Source organism: Haliotis cracherodii, unplaced genomic scaffold (genome assembly GCF_022045235.1).
Source record: "Haliotis cracherodii isolate W230 unplaced genomic scaffold, xgHalCrac1.p SCAF_18, whole genome shotgun sequence".
NCBI lineage: Eukaryota > Metazoa > Mollusca > Gastropoda > Lepetellida > Haliotidae > Haliotis > Haliotis cracherodii.
In genome coordinates, this window is record NW_027266273.1 from 27,140,829 (window position 1) to 27,159,735 (window position 18,907).

Sequence of the window (18,907 nt, forward strand, 5' to 3'; positions counted from 1 at the left end):
TCATATCGCTTTTATTAGTTTCAACACAAGAAGTATATGCATTATCGTGTCACTGGATTTTCTGGTTCATCGATCACCTGATTGTCTGGTTTGTTTACAGGCTGCCGTCGCATGGCAGGAGTACAGCTGTGAGGCATCTGGCAATAAATACCTACTTTTGTATGCGAATTGTGTGAATGGAGGGTGCTACTGGTACTGCAAGACGTTTTCAGTGGTCCATTCATATTTTCACTGCTATTTATACGCCAAATGGAATCTGTTTCGGTGGATAATCGTGACTGGTTATTCGCTTGTATTGACAATTTATTTCTAAAACCTGAAGACATGTCCATTCCTCTTTTGTACGGGACTCCAATTCCCTTCCCTCGATTCGCTCATCTGACCTAGCAGTAGAGGAGGCCAGTAAGACTGCTTCATATTCATGCATAAGGAATCACACAAAGATTACAAGAGAGTTCAACTTTCCAACAATCAACTTTCTCTGTATGTCGAACTCTAACCCTGGTATCTATATTTCACAACTTTTGAGGTACAGTCGGGCATGTTCTTTCAAACTTTCAACTTTCAAAGAGCGTCATACAACTCTTGCTCAAATGTTGTTCCATCAAGGTTTCAACCTTCAAGGCCTTAGTAAAACGCATGATAGACATGTGGAGGACATCTCCAAATCTGACGCATCAGTGACAAAAATGATGTCCGATAAAATTCCCTAATGTGACTTGTACCATATGTTCCTGTGTTTACCTGAGATGAACAATTGACTTGCCTTTGCATGTGTTTGTGATGGGTGCCAACGGTGGGACACCCGATATCATTGTATTTTGATAGTGATTCACAAACACATATTCTTGACATATTCGGAATTGTACAATCGATTCTGCTTTTAGCAGGGATTTCTGACGATAATGGAAAGGGTTTTGTCACTTTATGTTGTAGTTGACTCAGCATAATTGACAATAATCTGTTATAGTGTCGTGTTCAGTGAATTCAGAAACTCTGGAATGACCTCCCCAGGCCTTTGATCATGAAACCTTCACTGAAAAGCTCAGTTGTTAATAACATGTGACATGCGCTAGAGACATGGAGACGCCATACACAGGGGCGGATGGTATATTGCTCGACTTGAAGGGGAAATTCACTATTGGAATATTGCTATCCTTCTTGATTTTGCGATGCACAGATCCACATACAACACCCAATGAATTTTGCTCCTCGTCTGTTTCTTTGATTTCCTATTCTAGATGATAGATGCGGTGAAGATACTAATTCATCTCAGCATTGTTGAAAGAAATGAGATTACGTGTATATTTGAAACTAAAGTTGACCTTCTTGGCATTGTGCCCTTTCTTTCATTTTGAAAAAGTAGTCAACTATTTTCTGATTCGTATGTTAAACGAAACATTTCATCTGTGTACGAATGGCATGATTATTAACGTCAACGCCAGAGAAGAATCAGTCTCGATTTTCGGCAGAAACAGTTTGATTTGGGGCAAAATGTGAATGGATCACTGAGAATCAGTGGTCTCACCAGGTGTTCACGAAAAGGGTAAACACGTACTGCCCATGGGAATAACTTACCAAAATGTCCATCCCCTAATTGACAAACTTCTTGTCGATCAGGAAATTCCTAAAAATCTATCAATGTATTTGAATATCTAAATATCTCAAAGTAGAATTATGTTTAACCTTAACAGATACATCCCATCCATTTAAAATAGTAATACAACTCAACTTCCGAACCACTTTCTTGGACACAAAAGTCATTGGCCTTACGTGGTGTTATATGTCTCCCTTAATACCCCATGGGACGGGATGGGAAAGTCCACACAAAACAATTCAAAATTATTTAAGTAATAGTTAATAGTAAAGTAAATCTTTTGAATTTGTTAAAATTGTCTACACCTGTCCCATATACTCTCTGAAAGTATTTGACTCGTGAAGATCCGGGGTAGAATAGGTCTTCAGCAACCCATGCTTGCCGTAAAAGGTGACTATGCTTGTCTTATAAGGCGCCTAACGAGATCGGGTGGTCAGGCTCGCTGACTTGGTTGATGCATGTCATCGATCCCAATTGCGTGGATCGATGCTCATAATATCATTCACTGGATTGTCTGGTCCATACTCGATTATTTACAAACCGCCGTCATATAGCTGGAATATTGCTGAGTGCGGCGTAAAACAACCAACCAACCAACCAAATCAACATGTCATAGAGACACTGGCAGCTGGTATGTTTACGAGTCTCAGAGCACAACAGCTAATGGACATGAGAAATGTGGTTCCTAGCACTGGAATAAAGGTGAAACTGTGCCCGTCTCGTGTAGATATCGAATACCATACGTTTGCAACATGTCCAAATTTAAGTTTCACTCAATCGCAACCTCGACACACGGAATATCAGTTTCAAAATGTCGATGAAACGTGAATATCAAATAAGCTCACCTAGTTGCTTGGCAGAGCCAGCGACGTTGTTCAGCATCGACGTCATGTTCTGTGACTTATTCGGTCTGTGTTACTATTACTTATTCAGTCTTTGATTTTTACTATTTTATTTTTATTGTTATATTTTTACGATCACTCGAAAGTAACATCAGATCGGTACGATTCAGACGCGCCGAGATAACGCCTTCAGAGTAACAACAATCACTTTCCTTTTATAACTTGAATTGCCCAGTGTTCTACTGTTGCCCACTGGAGAATCTACTGGATGCTTCCTTCATGACTTCGAGCACACTATGGGAATTAACGATGTTTCAGGTGTTAATACAAACACAGAAGGGGCGGAAAAAATCATTTTCGGAAGTAATGTCATATTGCCTCAAGCTGAGTGGAAATATGCACTTAGAGCGCCATAACAGTTACTTTTTCACGGTCACAAATGTTATTTCCGCCCACTCCTTCACGTTTGCTGTCCATTTTAAAGCGAGCGCGTGCTGTGATTCAGCGCCACCTTGACGCTGTATCGTTTTGCAATGGCTGCTACGGTAATGCATGGTTCTGATGCTACTGGCTGCTACGGTAATGCATGGTTCAGATGCTACTGGCTGCTACGGTAATGCATGGTTCAGATGCTACTGGCTGCTACGGTAATGCATGGTTCAGATGCTACTGGCTGCTACGGTAATGCATGGTTCAGATGCTACTGGCTGCTGCGGCAATGTATGGTTCAGATGCTATTGGCTGCTACGGTAATGCATGGTTCAGATGCTACTGGCTGCTACGACAACTCATGGTCCAGATGCATCTGGCAACTACGGTAATACATGGTTCAGATGTTATTTGCTGCTACGGTAATGCATGGTCCAGATACTGTTGGCTGCTACGGTAATGCATGGTCCATAAACTGTTGGCTGCTACGGTAATGCACGGTTCAGATGCTATTGACCTCTACGGAAAAACGTGGTTCAGATGCTATTGGCTGCTACGTTAATGCATGGTCCAGATGCTGCCAAACAACAAACAACAGAAGACTATTGACAGTGAGTGGTTTTATGTGTTGGTGCTGGTATGGAGCAGTCCTGTTACTGGCCATGCACTCGGGCATCCAGTTTACCCTCGAGGCCAAGGTCATCCCAGCACAGAACATGTACGATCACAGGGTTATACAGCAGCAGTACACATCACAAGCCTAGGTGTATAGCATACGGAGGTATTAACGTGCTCGAGTTGGAACAACATTTCTGGTCAGGGCTATCAACTGTATTTCGCTACCAATATAAAATACAAAGCAAAAGCTAACGTAGATATGTGTATGAAACGTTACATTGCAGCGACCATAAATGTAGTTCCAATCGATTACACCAGATATTGCACGTTTCCAAGATATATAACATATAAGTCAGTTCTTGTCTGTCTGATATTAAGCGTTGTCTTTGGAACCAACAGATTCGTTCTCCATAAAACAAACTTGGCGCGCTGAGGAGTTGATGTCTCGGTTCAATGACAATATGTTTTGAAATGACACGTGTATGAGCAGAGACAGGGAGTTGATTAAAATATAATTTAACGTAAACTTCATATAATATCCGTTTGGTCCCTGCACGATGGTGTTAAACAAACAGGACATCTTCCAGTACCTAAGTACAAAATTCGTTACCGATGATACGTAATTATAAAAATATAAAAGTTTATGTAGACTTTGATGCATAAGACAGATGTCGATTTTCGTAGAATCTCCCATGTGAACCATTCGTTACACAATGTCTCAATGCTATGAACAATGCTATGCGCCGTCGCCACGAAGAAACAAGACATTGTCCTAGTATTTGAATTCATGCGAGATTTTATTACAATACATACCTTGTGTATAAACATACATGTGTATATATGAATGGTACAGACAAATAGTACAAGGCATATGCTTTCCTAAACAAACAGATGCAAGTTCATGTTAATACGACTATTTCTGACCATGTTGATACACACTGCGTCATCGGCAGCGACTTGACGACTCTTACGTCACAAGAAAACTGCCCATGTGATGACGTCGCTAATGACCCTTGATTATATTAGGTGTTTATTAATGCATGTCAAATGATAGTGAATACAAAACTATAGTGAAGGTCATCATGTTCATACATAAACGAAGTACACTAGATTGGACTAGGGGGTACAGTAACAGAAGCACGTGCGAATACCGGGTCAAGGTCACAAACATGGCGGTCATACAGTGGTTCACTAGCAGTACGGTAAGAGAACAGACAGTCGTCATCCAGTCCGTGAGCGGACATGCGTACATAGAGAACGGACACAGATGCACACACGTCGTGTGTATATCAAAGTGGAAGGGTTGAGGCCCATCTTCCCCCGGGCTTGCTATGTCGGAGATTTAACGGGCGCTTCAGGCTATTTCTGTTGTCGCACATCTCGATTCTTGTTATGCTTTGGAGGCATCATAGGAAAGAAACTGTACTAGGATTTATACACGACGAGATCGCGTGGAGGTTCGGGAACTAAAGAAATATTCTAATTGCTGATCAAATGAACGTTTCGAAATTCAGTTGATTCTTACGGAGGTGACATTATAACTATATACAGACCAATTTGAATTTTAAATAATGATGCAATTTCTGTAACAATGAAACGAGGAAGAAATCCTACAACGGTATTGATATGTTTCTATTGATTTTTAGTTGCAATCTCACTCTTCCTTATTGTTCACTTACATATTTTAAATCAGTTCAGAAACAAACGTGTCGCCTATGTTGACGAGTGAAACTAAATATGCCAAGCTATTAGTTTCTTTTAAGGAACTGTTAATTCTAAATCAAAATGGAATTATTTTTCACGGAATATCACCTCATCTCAAGCCTGGAGGAAACTGTTGACCTTTGGCCCTTGACTACATGAATACTGAGTGAATCGGAACCCGTCTTGCGAACTTGTAGCTTGTCCTTGTGACACACTATTTGGCTACTGACAGGCTACTAGACAGGCTACTGGACAGGCTACTGGCAACTAGCTGTATCGAACTGATACCAAAGCTTGCATGGAACAACATCTCTGGGTCCTACAGGTTCTCAAGCATACCAGGCTGCCACTGCTTGTCATTACCAACAAAATAATTAGTTCATTAATTACATATTGCCTGTCAATCGAAATGAGGGGTCGCCAATACAACCGGCTCTCTACATATCGTCCCCAGTTACAAAAAGCCCTCCACCAGTCCCGACTTACGGGAAATAAGGGACATCTCTATCCAAGTTTTGTTGAACTAGTTTTTTCAGGATGTTTTGATTTGCTAGGCCGTGCGGCTTATTGCGGCTTCGGTGTTTAGACAGAACTTGGGGATATTCTTATCATTGCCTCTATCTCGGAAAGCAAGTAAGGGTCCAACTGCTTGCCTCGACTAGACAATGAGAGCCAGCTGTATTTTGAACGGAACACATTCTCATATGGACAACATGTCTTTGGGATGCGACTGGACAGGTGAAACTTGACATACTTGATGCAAGAATCCGTGAGGACGGCGGCTGTGATAGAAGTCCTTTGATTCTACAAGTAGTACATAGTGTATATCCATTCATATCCTATAGATTATAACAAAGCAATGTTAAGTTTGGTACTGTTCTGAAATATAAAGGCTTTACTGTCACTGTTGAATTGGTCATAACGTGAGCCAATTACTCCCTCCGACGGTTTCAGAATACAAAACGTTGCCTCGGATATCATGTTATGCACATATTGTACTTGGAGGCAAGGCTAAGAAAGTTCGAAGGACGGTGTATTTTTCTGAGCTTACTAAAAAAAACATAAGCCTTGTTTCTGAATAATGATGTCATTTGTTTTTTCTTTGAAATCAAGAGAGGCTATCGATGCGTTTCTTGTTCTTGAAAGTTTTGCAACTGATAAAGACAGGTATGTTTTTTTTAACAAAACCATAGAATATAACATTTTCTATATCTTCATTTTACTGAACCAATATATACTGCTTCATATTTAATGTATACATATATATATATATAAACTTTTCCATAAACAATTAACGAAACGATAGATATATATATATCTACAAAATGAAAGAATCAAACTTAACGCACTATTAATAAAATACATGGTCAACAGGTCATCTTGATACATCCTATAAAGTACACACATATATAATCACAGGTTCATTCAATGGGCGATAACTCTTCTACACCATTCCGTATTGTCCATGCTACCGGGGTTCCAGTCACGTGACCATATCACTACGAGCAAGGCTCATTCTGTACAAACCACTGTGAACGTCAGCTACAATAGCCGTGTCATGTTCCACACGAAAATCCTCCACAGAACTCGTAGTACCAGGTATCCGTTTCTGAGAGTCGATCGTACGAGGTTTGTAACGTTATACGAATATTGCATTTCTACAAACTTGTCGTTGTGGAAGTACTGTGGTGATGTCCAATGTAACGGTATAAAACTATAAGAAATTACAATGAGACTTCTTCAGTAAGAGCAATTGTGGGAAAACACCGTGTGGATTAGGCCTAGGCCAGTTGGACTAGAAATCTGACATGACATGACTGCTTTGTATAATCACTTCATAAATAGGCTTAACAACACGATACACTCCGCGGATACATTCACACAGTGACCCACAGGCTTCTTTCGTGTGGTCGATCTGGATTCATCACCGCCAGGTAACGCCATCATCACTAGTCGAATACTATCACACGAATCCAGATCAGTTTACAGTAACAATGAACTACATATGACACAGTGTACGTTACGTCCGATGCCAGTCCAGTTTGAATATCCTAAGGAAAGTCCGTTTAAACTGGGCATTGGCAAACGCATAGCAGAACGGGTTAATTGGGCTGTTGAGATAACACAGCCAGTATGTGAAACTGTAGAATCTGTTGTCGACACTCTCCCAGCCAGCTATAGCTATCACAAACACCATGATATGGTAGGGCGTCCAACACACGACAAATGCGCCTAATATGAGCGTGATAGTCCGCAGAGCCTTGCGTGCTCTGTTTTCAGATTTGGACTTTCGTTCGCGTCGGTTCCTTCGCCGACTGTTTCGTGAGCGCACAGATTTAACAAATGTTTGTAAGCGACCATCCTTCCTTCTTCTCCTACCCCCAGCAGTCAACCGTTGCATGCCACGGTCATCAGCACTGTCTTTGTTGTCATAAGGATGGAGGTTGTTACCATCACTGGCCGTTTGTTCAACAGGTTCCTCGGGCTTCTCTCCGAACGTATCCTCTGTTGCCAAGGGAACGCGAACGTGAATACTCTCGACCGGGCATGTTTCTGCGCCATTCAGAGAATTCCGTCGCCGCCATATTGGTGACGAATTACCCTCACCGTCTTCATTCACGTTTTCAGAAACTTGCGACTCGGAGAGAAGCTTAACGTTATCCCCAGCCAGGTTGCTGAAACTCTTCTCATCAATAAAGCGTATGCCTTTGAGGACGTCGTTCTGGATAAGGGGCACAGAAGAACGATCCATTTCGGTAGCCGAAGCAGAAAGCAGGTTGTCAATATCGGTCACCTGTGTGCCTGATTCAAACTCGGATATGAAGTCGCACCTGATGTCCATTCGGGCAGTTGGTACCAGAAAGTTTGTGTCAGGGATGTGGGCGGGGAAAGCACTGTCCGTCGGGAGAGACTTCCTGTTGGTCTTACTTGAGTCGGGTTGCAGCGCATTGTTGATGAAGCCTTTGTCGGGGATCTTTGGAGGCTTACTGTTGGCAGTGAGTGGCGTCTTGCTAGTTTGAGCTGTCCCCTGACTGGAGCTGTTTTCTTCATCTGATGCAAACGCTGGACTGCTTGATCTGTCTTCATCCTTCTCGGAGTTATTCCTCTTTACAAAACTAGTTGTAGTCACTGTTCCAGTAGCGGCTGTCTTGTTGTTGGCTACGGATTGTTTTTTGGCTTTTTTGGTGGCTTGAGGAATGCTGTCACTACTATTAGATGCCGTCGCCTTCACAGCTGTATGATCTATAGCGAGTTCCATCGTTGACTGCAGCTTTTTGTGTTTAGCATCGGATTTCTTTTGCAATGTTAGAGCTACTCTATATATACCAGCATACAGCACGCACATGACGACCAACGTAATCCAATAATATCCAATCGTTAGCAAGAATGTGAAGAGGGGGTCATTCATAAACTGTACCTCACATGCCGTGGGTTTCACTGTTCTTCCCTCGGGTACGAAATACTGCCATCCAATTACGGCTGTGAAAAATACTACAGTAGGCAAAATCCAAGTCACAGCAATCATGACTAGAACCTTCCGCTCTGTGCGCCAGTTGCGGTACTTTGCTGGAACTTTTACTGACAGAAACCTATCCATCGTGATAAGAAACACCGTGTACTGTGACGTGAGACAGACTGTCCAGTCCAGAGAGAGCCATAGGTCACACAGCCAGGGTCCCAGAGGCCAATACAAGTCCAACAGTAGGTATTGGGTGAACAGGGGCATTGAAAACGTTCCGATAAGTAAATCCGAAACCGCCAGGGACGCAAGGAAATAATTCGTAGGTTGTCGTATACTCCGCTCAATGCCAAATGATAGCAGCACAATAATATTACCGAATATAGTCACAATGCTGATGGTTCCTGCTAGGAGGCCCAGGAATATCGTCAGCCACAGTGGGTGGGCTGCGTGAGCTTGACTCGTAGAGTTCACATAACTCGTATTTTCTTGGGACTCGGATACATTTAAAGTATAGTTCAATAGACAGGCTGTGATGTTCATGTCAGCTGTGGAAGTTCCGCAGCCGCCCAGCCCCAGAGATCTGTTCAACAAGAACCCCCCTGGATCCGTCATCACACCGGTGTTGTTGTCCATAGTGACACAAGCTGCTACTGTAGACACTAGGGGATCATCATATTGCAGTCATGGCATCTGAAACACACAGAGATATATGAGTTGTTGTTTTGTTTGTTTGTTGTTTAACGCCGCAATATTCCAGCTATATGACGCTGGTCTGTAAATAATCGAGTCTGGACCAGACAATCAAGTGATTGACATCATGAGCATCGATACACGCAATTGTGATGCGATGATATGCATCAACCAAGACAGCGAGCATGACCACCCGATCCCGTTAGTCGCCTCTTACGACAAGTATGGGTTGCTGAAGACCAATTCCACCCCGGATCCTCACGGGTTGGGAGAAGAGAGAGGACGGAGGGAGGTGGAGGCAGGAGGGAGGAGAAGGGGGTTTGATGGGGGCAAGAGAAGGGGGGGTGACATTATGAGCATCGATGCACGCAATTTGGATACGATGGATTGATACATGACATACAATGCAAAGATATACACCGACGTAAATAAATTGGAAGTGATTCTAAGTCTTTGTAATGGCTAACGAACTTATGCTTCCATTAACCAAAAATATATTTGGCCCCTCCAACTAGCGTTTTCTGATACTTCGTATCATTCTTTACAGCAGGTTTTGTTTCTGCTGATAAGCAGCGAATTAAGTTAGTATTGTATACTTATCAATTTATTTGAGGTTTACGTTAACGCCGCGATGAATGGAAAATAATATTGAAGTTTTAAATAAACAAGAAATATGGCATAAGAAACGAAAATGCAAAGGCCATTCAAACGCCCTTCAACACAGAACGGTCAGAGAAGATGCATGGGACGTATTGTTGAACACATTCACAAGAATCCACACACACACTTCACACTTTAGACTAACATCTAGTCTCTGAAATGAACATATCGTACATTAAAAAAAACAGTTGTTCAGTTATCTTAATAAAAATATAATAAAAAGGAGCCCAGTGACTCTCTTGCATGGGCTGTTTTTGATATATATTTGTATCAGGGTCTGTAATACAGACTACTCACACTTCAATACTTACACGACAGAGATCGGCTAAGAACAATATGTGTGCATACAAGCTTCTTCTTGTTTTATAGAACAAAACGAAGACCTTGTTTACCGTGTTAATTAATCCAATACTCCATGCTATTGCCTTATTAGGGAGTTATAGTGAAGTGTTTTGTTGACGCCGAGACGTGGCGCTAATATCTGTCTGAACTCCAAGTCAGGGTCACGGAATCACATCAGCGTCACACACGTGATCACGTGGTGCGATGACAAAACGTCGAAGGTCATTAATGGTTAATGGCACGGAAAGAGTGACTGAAGTCATCCCTATCAGCCGTGTATCCAGAACGTGAGCGAGTCACTTAGTGTCTTCCCGGGGGATGGTGCATAAGGGTCTTCATCGTCTTGAAATCATCTCGAACCTGGTTGTGGAAACCCCACGCATAGTAAATGGTATGGCAGGGAATCCGCCAAGCCGCCACTATCGCGTGGCATGTGTCAAAACAACGTACCCTATAACCACACGAACACCTTCCCGTGAAGGACGAACTGTACTGATTGTTAATATGGACTAAGATAAGTCTGTTAATGTAATAAGAACGTTGAAATAATCCAATCAGGACTTGAAAACATTGTCTTGGCAGAGAAGCATTCCGCAGTGGAAGAACGACTCTGAGTGCTCCACACCGTCAACGTAACGGTGCCTTGAAAGGTAAAGGATCTTCTATGAGGATGTGAGCAAAATATAGACACTGTGTTTCCATAAACAAGATGCCACGTGCTTTATTATGTGTTTATCTACATGTTTGTTGATGGTTTACGATACTGCACAAAAAACACCTCGATTAAATTATTTTACAGTGAGACAGCGTCATATCAATGTTTTGCTGTTTTCTTATTTTGTGCATGTTGATAGCATGTGTGTTTAGCATAATAATTTTATCCATGTAAACAAATTGTGTTTTGGATAACATATACTTGTATGCATATTTACTCAATGGCTCTCTTGTCAATACACAATAGTTCATGATCACTACAGTAATGTATAACGAGCGTGTACCTGAATTGTAACCTCGAAAATTATGTTATCTTACCAATCGTTTAAGTCCTATCAAACTCTGAAAACAATATAATTGTTCCATTTGGAATAATGAGTGATGTGCAGTTACAATAAATGTTTGTTCCCCAGTATTAAACAAATCATACGTCCAACATTTCATTTACAAAATTCAAAGATTCCCCGAAGATCAAGAGGTCGACTTTATATCAAGTGACTATGTTCCCAGTAAAAACTGAACCACTTGTTCATTTTCTTCTGTATACCATCCCTGAGCTGAGTATTGTTTTATCAAAACATTAACTGAGGAGTTGTGTATATTCAGGTTTAGAGTCGTCTTTGGAAGTGTTGCTCCACTGACGAGATGATGATGAGCTCCAAGCTTTAGACGAATGTTTGACCAATTTATTGCCTGATCCTATCACTGTTGTCGCTTCCGAGCGTCGCAGTCTGTAAACCCACGATAAATTCAGAATGGGAATTTTCCCAGCAGTGCCAAGAGCAACGATACCATCTCTCCTCCCCTCAAATGTCGCCCAAAGAAGCAATAAATAGGGGTAGGTGTTAATTTTCTGACCTGGATCGATGGTGAGCTGGATCTATCTCAGATTAAAGGAATCCTCTGATGAGGTAAACTCATTTCTGGGACAAATTGCAATCAGCCTAAGTGAGCGTCAGAACCCTATCTCACCCCTTACAAACCCAGTGAAGACTAACTCCTTCAATTGCTAGACCCGGCGACCTAACAAGCTTGCAGTGGAATTGTAAAAACTGTCAGATTGAGATGTTTCTCACCCTCTTTAGACATCGCCACCACTTAGTTCTTATATTCAAAGTAGGGACAAGCAATTGCACTTAAAGAGGCAGTATTTGCAATCGTATCTTCGCCTACAGCGACAAAGTATCGCTTCTTCATTAAAGAAATCAACGTTCGTAGTAGAATTTCTGAAAAAAATCGAAAAAAGCAATTTTCCAAACAAGCATCAATTGGACACAAAATACGCGAAACTTTTCACTTCGACTTACAGATTGCTGACGAAGGTCTACAACCCTAATGCAAGGATATATAAACACCACGGCTATCGGGATATGAGACACAAACCTAGAGAGTCTGTCAATCAGTAGTATATTCCTCTTATAATAATGCAATATTTCATATGTCTACCTGCATTTGATTTGAAATAATATTGATCGAATAAATTACTTTTTATTCATGACTGCATATAGATCGTCGTAATTGGCGGCAAATGTGGCGTGCAGTGCAACAAAGGCTCAGATCAACAATTAACAGCGACAAAACATTGCCATATTAATAATATAAAACGTCAATGTCTTGAATACTAAAATCCTTGACTCATAAGGAAATGAACTTTGAAATATAAAATGTACGTGTCAACGCCATAGAATAACCAGTCCCGATTATCCGCCCAAATCGAATTGTTTTGGATGTTAAAGCCATAATACGGGTGAAAATTATAATAATGGATCACTGAAAATGTCTGCAGCTTCGCCTCGAATACGTCCGTTGGTTTACCAGCAGTGCTCGTGCTTATATCCCCCTCACGATAGCTCCATAACATGTATCTTCACTGAAACACGGGGTGGCCGGGTAGCCTAGTGGTTAAAGCGTTCACTCGTCACGCCTAAGACCCGAGTTCGATTCCCGACATTTTCTGGTGTCCTACGCCGTGATTCTGCTACACAATCACTCACTCACTCACTGAAACACTGTTCAAAGCGGCGTTAAGCATTAACCCCACTAGCACACTCTCACTATTACCGGGTTGACGGTGTGCAACTACATGTCTACTGCTCAATGTTGTAATACATCGCATCAAAATCTTTTGCATAATGATACGAAATATCTTTAAAAAAAAGACTCCGACTCCATTGCACGATTCCGACTACATCATAAGCATGTGTTTGTGAATCACTATCAAACAGTGAAATTACCAGGTGTTCGCGAAAAGCACATATCATCCCACTGGTGGCACCGTCACAAACACATGCAAAGGCAAGTCAACTGTTCACCTGAAAATACGCGGGATCGAGTATTGGACAAGTCAAAACAGCGAATTGCTTCATCGCTACATCAGCTTCAAAATGTCTACGATAAAACCTTTTGAAAGCTTTACAAACCTTTATCAAACACCTTTTGAGCAAGAGTCGTATGGCGATCTTTGAAAATAAAGAGAATGCTCGATTGCACCTGACAAGTTGTGACATGTAGACAGGAAACGTCATTGTTTGTAATTAACGTGGAGCCATATTTATTTCTGCATGACAAGGAAATATATTGACTTGATCCGCTTGTGTGTGGCATGAGTGTCACCGTGTACTGCGGAGGGGCAACAAACAAACATATTTGATTACTAACTGTGTGAGTTGCGGGTGTTTCTGATGGATTAGTACACCCTTATGCTTTTCGCGAACACATGATGTCTTACTGATTTTCAGGGATCCTTCCATGTTATTTGATCACTAGTCCTGCACCATGACCGTGGAATATATTTATTTTATGAAATGAATAAATCTAGAAACGTCTAGCCAGCTCTAGCTGGCCCTATTCCACGTAGGGATTTTTTTTTAGGGTCAAGAAGGTTATTGTGTACTATAAGATTTCAGTGACTAAATGTTAGTCTATTTGATCACTAATGTGCCTTTTACGCCCAATTCAATCTGTTTCGGCATTCACCATTCTACTGGCTATGACGTTTTGAATATACATAATCGCATTTGTATTATCTTGCAATATTAAGACATACACACTTTGATTACTGTGTACTATAACCCAAAAATCATGTTTGGACAAGCCTTTTGCAAACTGCCCACGCTGAAATGAAAAGTAATATAAAAACTTGCCTACTTATTGGCAGACGGGTAGGTAGAAAATCCGGTTGCTGGCTTAAATATCTCGTGTTTTCTAACAAACATGAATCCTTTGATGTTTTTGTGCTGGAAGCACTGTTAAGTAGTGGCCGCACAACAAAACCTCTTTGGTATACGAATTACGTTGACCGCATTAGCCTCAAATCCTGTTAACTGTGTTCGCTTTTCAGCCCTAATGCAGATCAAAGCGCCCCGTGCACTTTGTAGTATATATCATTTATCAGCTGTTAGGCGACGGAAGATAATTGGAATTGAACGATTCTGGCAGCATTTGACAGCATGCGGTTGCATACACTGAAGTCAATCCTGGATATGTTCCCACCACTACATCAATAGCGACTGATCATTGTCCACTACTTCAAGCCACCAGCCACGGATCCAGCAATTATTTAAATGTATTCTGAAAGCTACGGAAACCTAACACTCGCTTGTACTTGCCTTTAAGCAAGCCACTCCACCCCGGAAGTAAGTATAATCGACTTTTTTAATACAAACACCTCTCAAGGGCGATATGGTTTTTTAACACACTCCTATCTCATAATCATCGCACGGTGGTCTTCACTGCTTCTTGACACATCTGTCAGGTAAAGGTATCTGTGTAAGTTGACGTCAAGTAATCCCAAATAATACGTCGACGTTACGCTGTTACCCGCCACGGGCACTTATGTACGTGGGACCCTGCGTTCAGAGTTAAATGTAGCCTGTCGTGGTAGTGTGGGGGAATACAAATCGATGAACAGCGTTATCATTCAAGCAGTGCGAATCGATAACTTACGTTATCTTCGTAACAATCTCGTAGACGCGTTGTCTGCTCGATACGTGAAGCCACTGTGTCATGGATGGAAATAAATCCGACTCAAGTTGCAACCGATTGCTGGTGATAGTGCATACCTCGCCCCTTCCATTCTAACAGAAACACATTGAGAGACACAGTAGTCATTTCGAGATGGGCGATGGATCTATGATAAGAATATACATGTCGGATGTGTACTGGGATACAGTCGTGGTTGCCGTGCTTCCTTCCTTCCCCACTCACCCCCCCCCCCCCCCCCCCCCCCCCCCAACACACACACACTTTCCCTACCCCTTTCAGACACACGTGATGCCATCATCATTAAATCCGTTAAACAAAAACTTCCCAAAGGTTTGTGACATCGAATCTAACCACGACAGCGATTTTATGTAACTAATATGGTATTCTCTTTTATCAATGACAAAAAGTGTGAACACATAATTTTCTCGCGAAAGTTCAATCTTTGAAACTATTTTTAAAGAGTAATCTCAAAACTTTTAATCTGGGAAGAAATTAAATCACACTGACGACTTTTCCAACCCGCGCGTCGCTTCTGACAGATCAATAGATGTCACGTTTGGCTTGTAATGGCGGCTTACAGTCCACATCGCTGAAAACAAGCTCCGCGCAACAAACAATCTCAGTCGGATGAAGGCTGGCGGCCAGGTCCCTACTTCACCACGTCGGGAACCAAAGGAACTGATTTATTATCAAACAGAATAAACAACAACCATTTATCTCAAACCGACATGTTCAGTGCGAGATTAACGCAACTGAGAGAAACATTACTTTGATGGCTCACATTCTCAAAACAAATTTCATAGGAATTGCTTTTCCTTTTTTCAGCATATTGCAAACCTTTATATAGTGACTTTGTATGAGTAATTGTTGAATTATACCCAATGTCGCAATATCGTTCACATAGTGCAGAGGGATGTACGGCTGATGATCAACGTGAGACAGTGCGACAGCTGCTGATTCTATAGAAGTAATAGAAATAGAGTTTATATAAACTGTATAAAGCTACTTACACAATTGACGTCATGTTAAATGAGTCACCCAGACTGTGTAGCACAAACCTCATATTACTCAGCAATGAAACGGCAAGCACAAGTACAAAAATTGGGAGAGAATTTCTTCTTGATGCGGATAGATTTCTGATGCGTAGTTATCCCCCTTACAATAACACCTAAGAGTGTCCCGGAGGACACGCATTATTCAGGCCAGATGTATATCTCGTCATTGGCTCTCCTGAGAGGGACACCCAATTAGAAGCCAGCAATAGGTCGAGGATGACAGAAAAAATACTATCTATCCGCTTTCTAGATTAACTTGGTATTATTACTAGTAATTTGTCGCTGGCAGAGCGTCAGGCGAGGTCGGCAGGAGAATATTAATCAGTACAGAGCCGCACTCCGTTCCTACCACATGAAAAGCAAATTATACTGACGATCGCACGAGCGACAAATCCCATTGCCCGGACTGGGGTAGAGCGGGTCCGTTGGGAATAAGGTAAATTTCGTTAATATGGCGGTAACATGTCGGGCTAATGCAAGTGCCCCATCGTCTGGCTGCTATGATTTGTGATTATTCCTCGCAACTTGGCCCTGAAAGGACCATAACTTTGTCAACGCCTCATCCAAATCATTTCTGCTTGTGTGCACACAGACAGTCAATTTGGGAGGACGCACAAGCTCCTAACAAGGCTGGACAGTTTGTGTGAGGCTATCGAGAGATTCCAAGAAGTTATTTCTCGACACAACCGCCAGGTCTCTGAGCATCCACCCACGCCCCTCTCTATTTCCACCTGTCTCTCGTGAAGGGCATCGCAACAGACATCTTTTATTACAAAATATTATTAACAGTCAGGACAGAGTTAAGATGGCGTGAACTGATGACTACCTCTAACACAGAGAACATCTGACAAACCATCTGCGGTCATGCTCTGTGCGTTATACGATACTCCATCGTCTTTATTGAATCTGTTTTCTTACTTTGCCTTGCAACATCTTTAACAATATAATTAGGCCTCTGGAACGGAGTCTTGTTATTGAAAGCGATGCCAGGATATCGTTAGATGGCATGCTTAGGCACGCGGACTGGTTTCCGTTCGAGATGGAACAGACGAAACAGAGCACTCAATCTCGGGTTTCCGTTCGAGATTGTACAGACGAAACAGAACACTCAATCTCGGGTTTCCGTTCGAGATTGGACAGACGAAACAGAGCACTCAATCTCAGGTTTCCGTTCGAGATTGTAAAGACGAAACAGAGCACCCAATCTCGGGTTTCAGGGAGATAAAATATGGTATTGAGGTTAACAAATGTACGTTTGTTACCTTTGTATTGTTCAATTACTGGTATTATTATCTGGAAATATATAGCGAGGTTATCACGCGAGTGTGTTTGGGGATGGTAAATTGCCTGTATTAGGAATAAACGTATTTAGCGAGCCTTGGCGAGCATAGTGTATATTGTTGTGCTCGAAAAGTTTCTCCCCATCTCTCACAAACATTACCTAAACATTGCAAGTTTTTCTGAATGTGCGCATCAATACATATTACGTCAGAAGGTAAGTGATGTGTCAGTCGGACAGTGACAACAATCAATATAGTACTAATCGAAACTTGTTTCTTATAAAGCGGCGTAACTACATGTAGGCATAACAACGATTGACTACACAAGTTTTATTCTACTTGCCTTCAGCGGCAATCGGTCTGTCTGCTAGAGTAACTGCCCTTTATCAAAGGGAAGCTACTCTAACCCAAGTGTATGAAACGTAACGTTGTTGACAGAGTCTGCCTGTCCTGTCATAACGTTACGATGTGCAGTCAGATGTACACACAGCGACAGAACGAAACAAGATAACAATTCGGTCATATTTCGGCCAAATCCAACTGTTTTAATTTTGGGAAAAGATTCCAAGCTGCAGAGGTCTACTAGCACAGATATGGAAACTGATCCCGCAAGGCTTCTGTCCTCGCTAAATTGTTTCGCAATTTATTTCTCCAAATTTGCCAAAACTTGTAAAATGCCTTAGCTACGTCTCAGTTAGACACTGCTTTTCTGTATATTAGACTATTCTTTTGATAATGATAGCCATTATCCTAGTAATTTCTCCAGATTCCCTGTGACTAATCTTGACTCGATCGCCGACCGACAATGGGGGCGCCATGTAAGTTTGTAAACACTGAAAGTAGTCCCCACTTGACCTTTGATATTTACATATCTATCCGCATATGACCCCAACAGATATCGTTTTTACCCGTTGGCTTTATCATGTCGAGAAAACTACCCACTATATGATAAAATGTGATTCCAAATCGCTGAAATAGAGTTTACTGTTCCTTTTTAAAATACATGACCGTAACAGTATATGACCAGCACACTCAGCCATTTAGTATCACCTCACCTGCAATCTTCTAATTACAAATTTAACATACAAATGATGAGTGAATATGGTTTAACTATATCACGGCGGGGGACACTCGAAATGGACTGCACACGTAGTATTCATGTGTAGAACCGAACCCGGCCTCCGGCGCGACAAGCCAACGCAGTAACCACTAGGCCACACGCAAGTCAAAAGCAAGGCATAGATTCACATATTTTCACGAGATTCTAATCATCAGTGACAAATGATCAATGATTAGAATCTCGAGAAAATATGTGAATCTTTGCTTTTGACTTGTGGGTGGCCTAGTGGTAATCATTGATCAGTTGTCACTGCTCACTGACTTGGTTGAAGCATGTCATCGATCCCAATTGCGTGGATCGATGCTCAGGATATCAGTCACTGGATTGTCTGGTCAAGATGCAATTATTCACAGATCGCCGTCACATAGCTGGAATATTGCTGAGCGCGGCGTAAAACAACAAACCAACC

The 18,907-nt window shown here is 41.8% G+C and overlaps 1 protein-coding gene across 3 annotated transcripts in view; it reads right to left on the bottom strand.

Moving 5' to 3' along the window:
- Nucleotides 1-3,500: 3,500 nt before the first annotated feature.
- The window catches only part of LOC139465949 (muscarinic acetylcholine receptor gar-2-like), a 236,575-nt gene continuing 221,168 nt past the window's right edge, over nt 3,501-18,907 (bottom strand). For all 3 annotated transcript variants that reach the window (XM_071247959.1, XM_071247960.1, XM_071247961.1), the window contains one exon: nt 3,501-9,343. In XM_071247959.1, the coding sequence (XP_071104060.1) occupies nt 7,211-9,286 (2,076 nt within the window). In that variant the 5' untranslated portion in view covers nt 9,287-9,343 and the 3' untranslated portion in view covers nt 3,501-7,210. The remainder of the gene's footprint in view (nt 9,344-18,907) is intronic.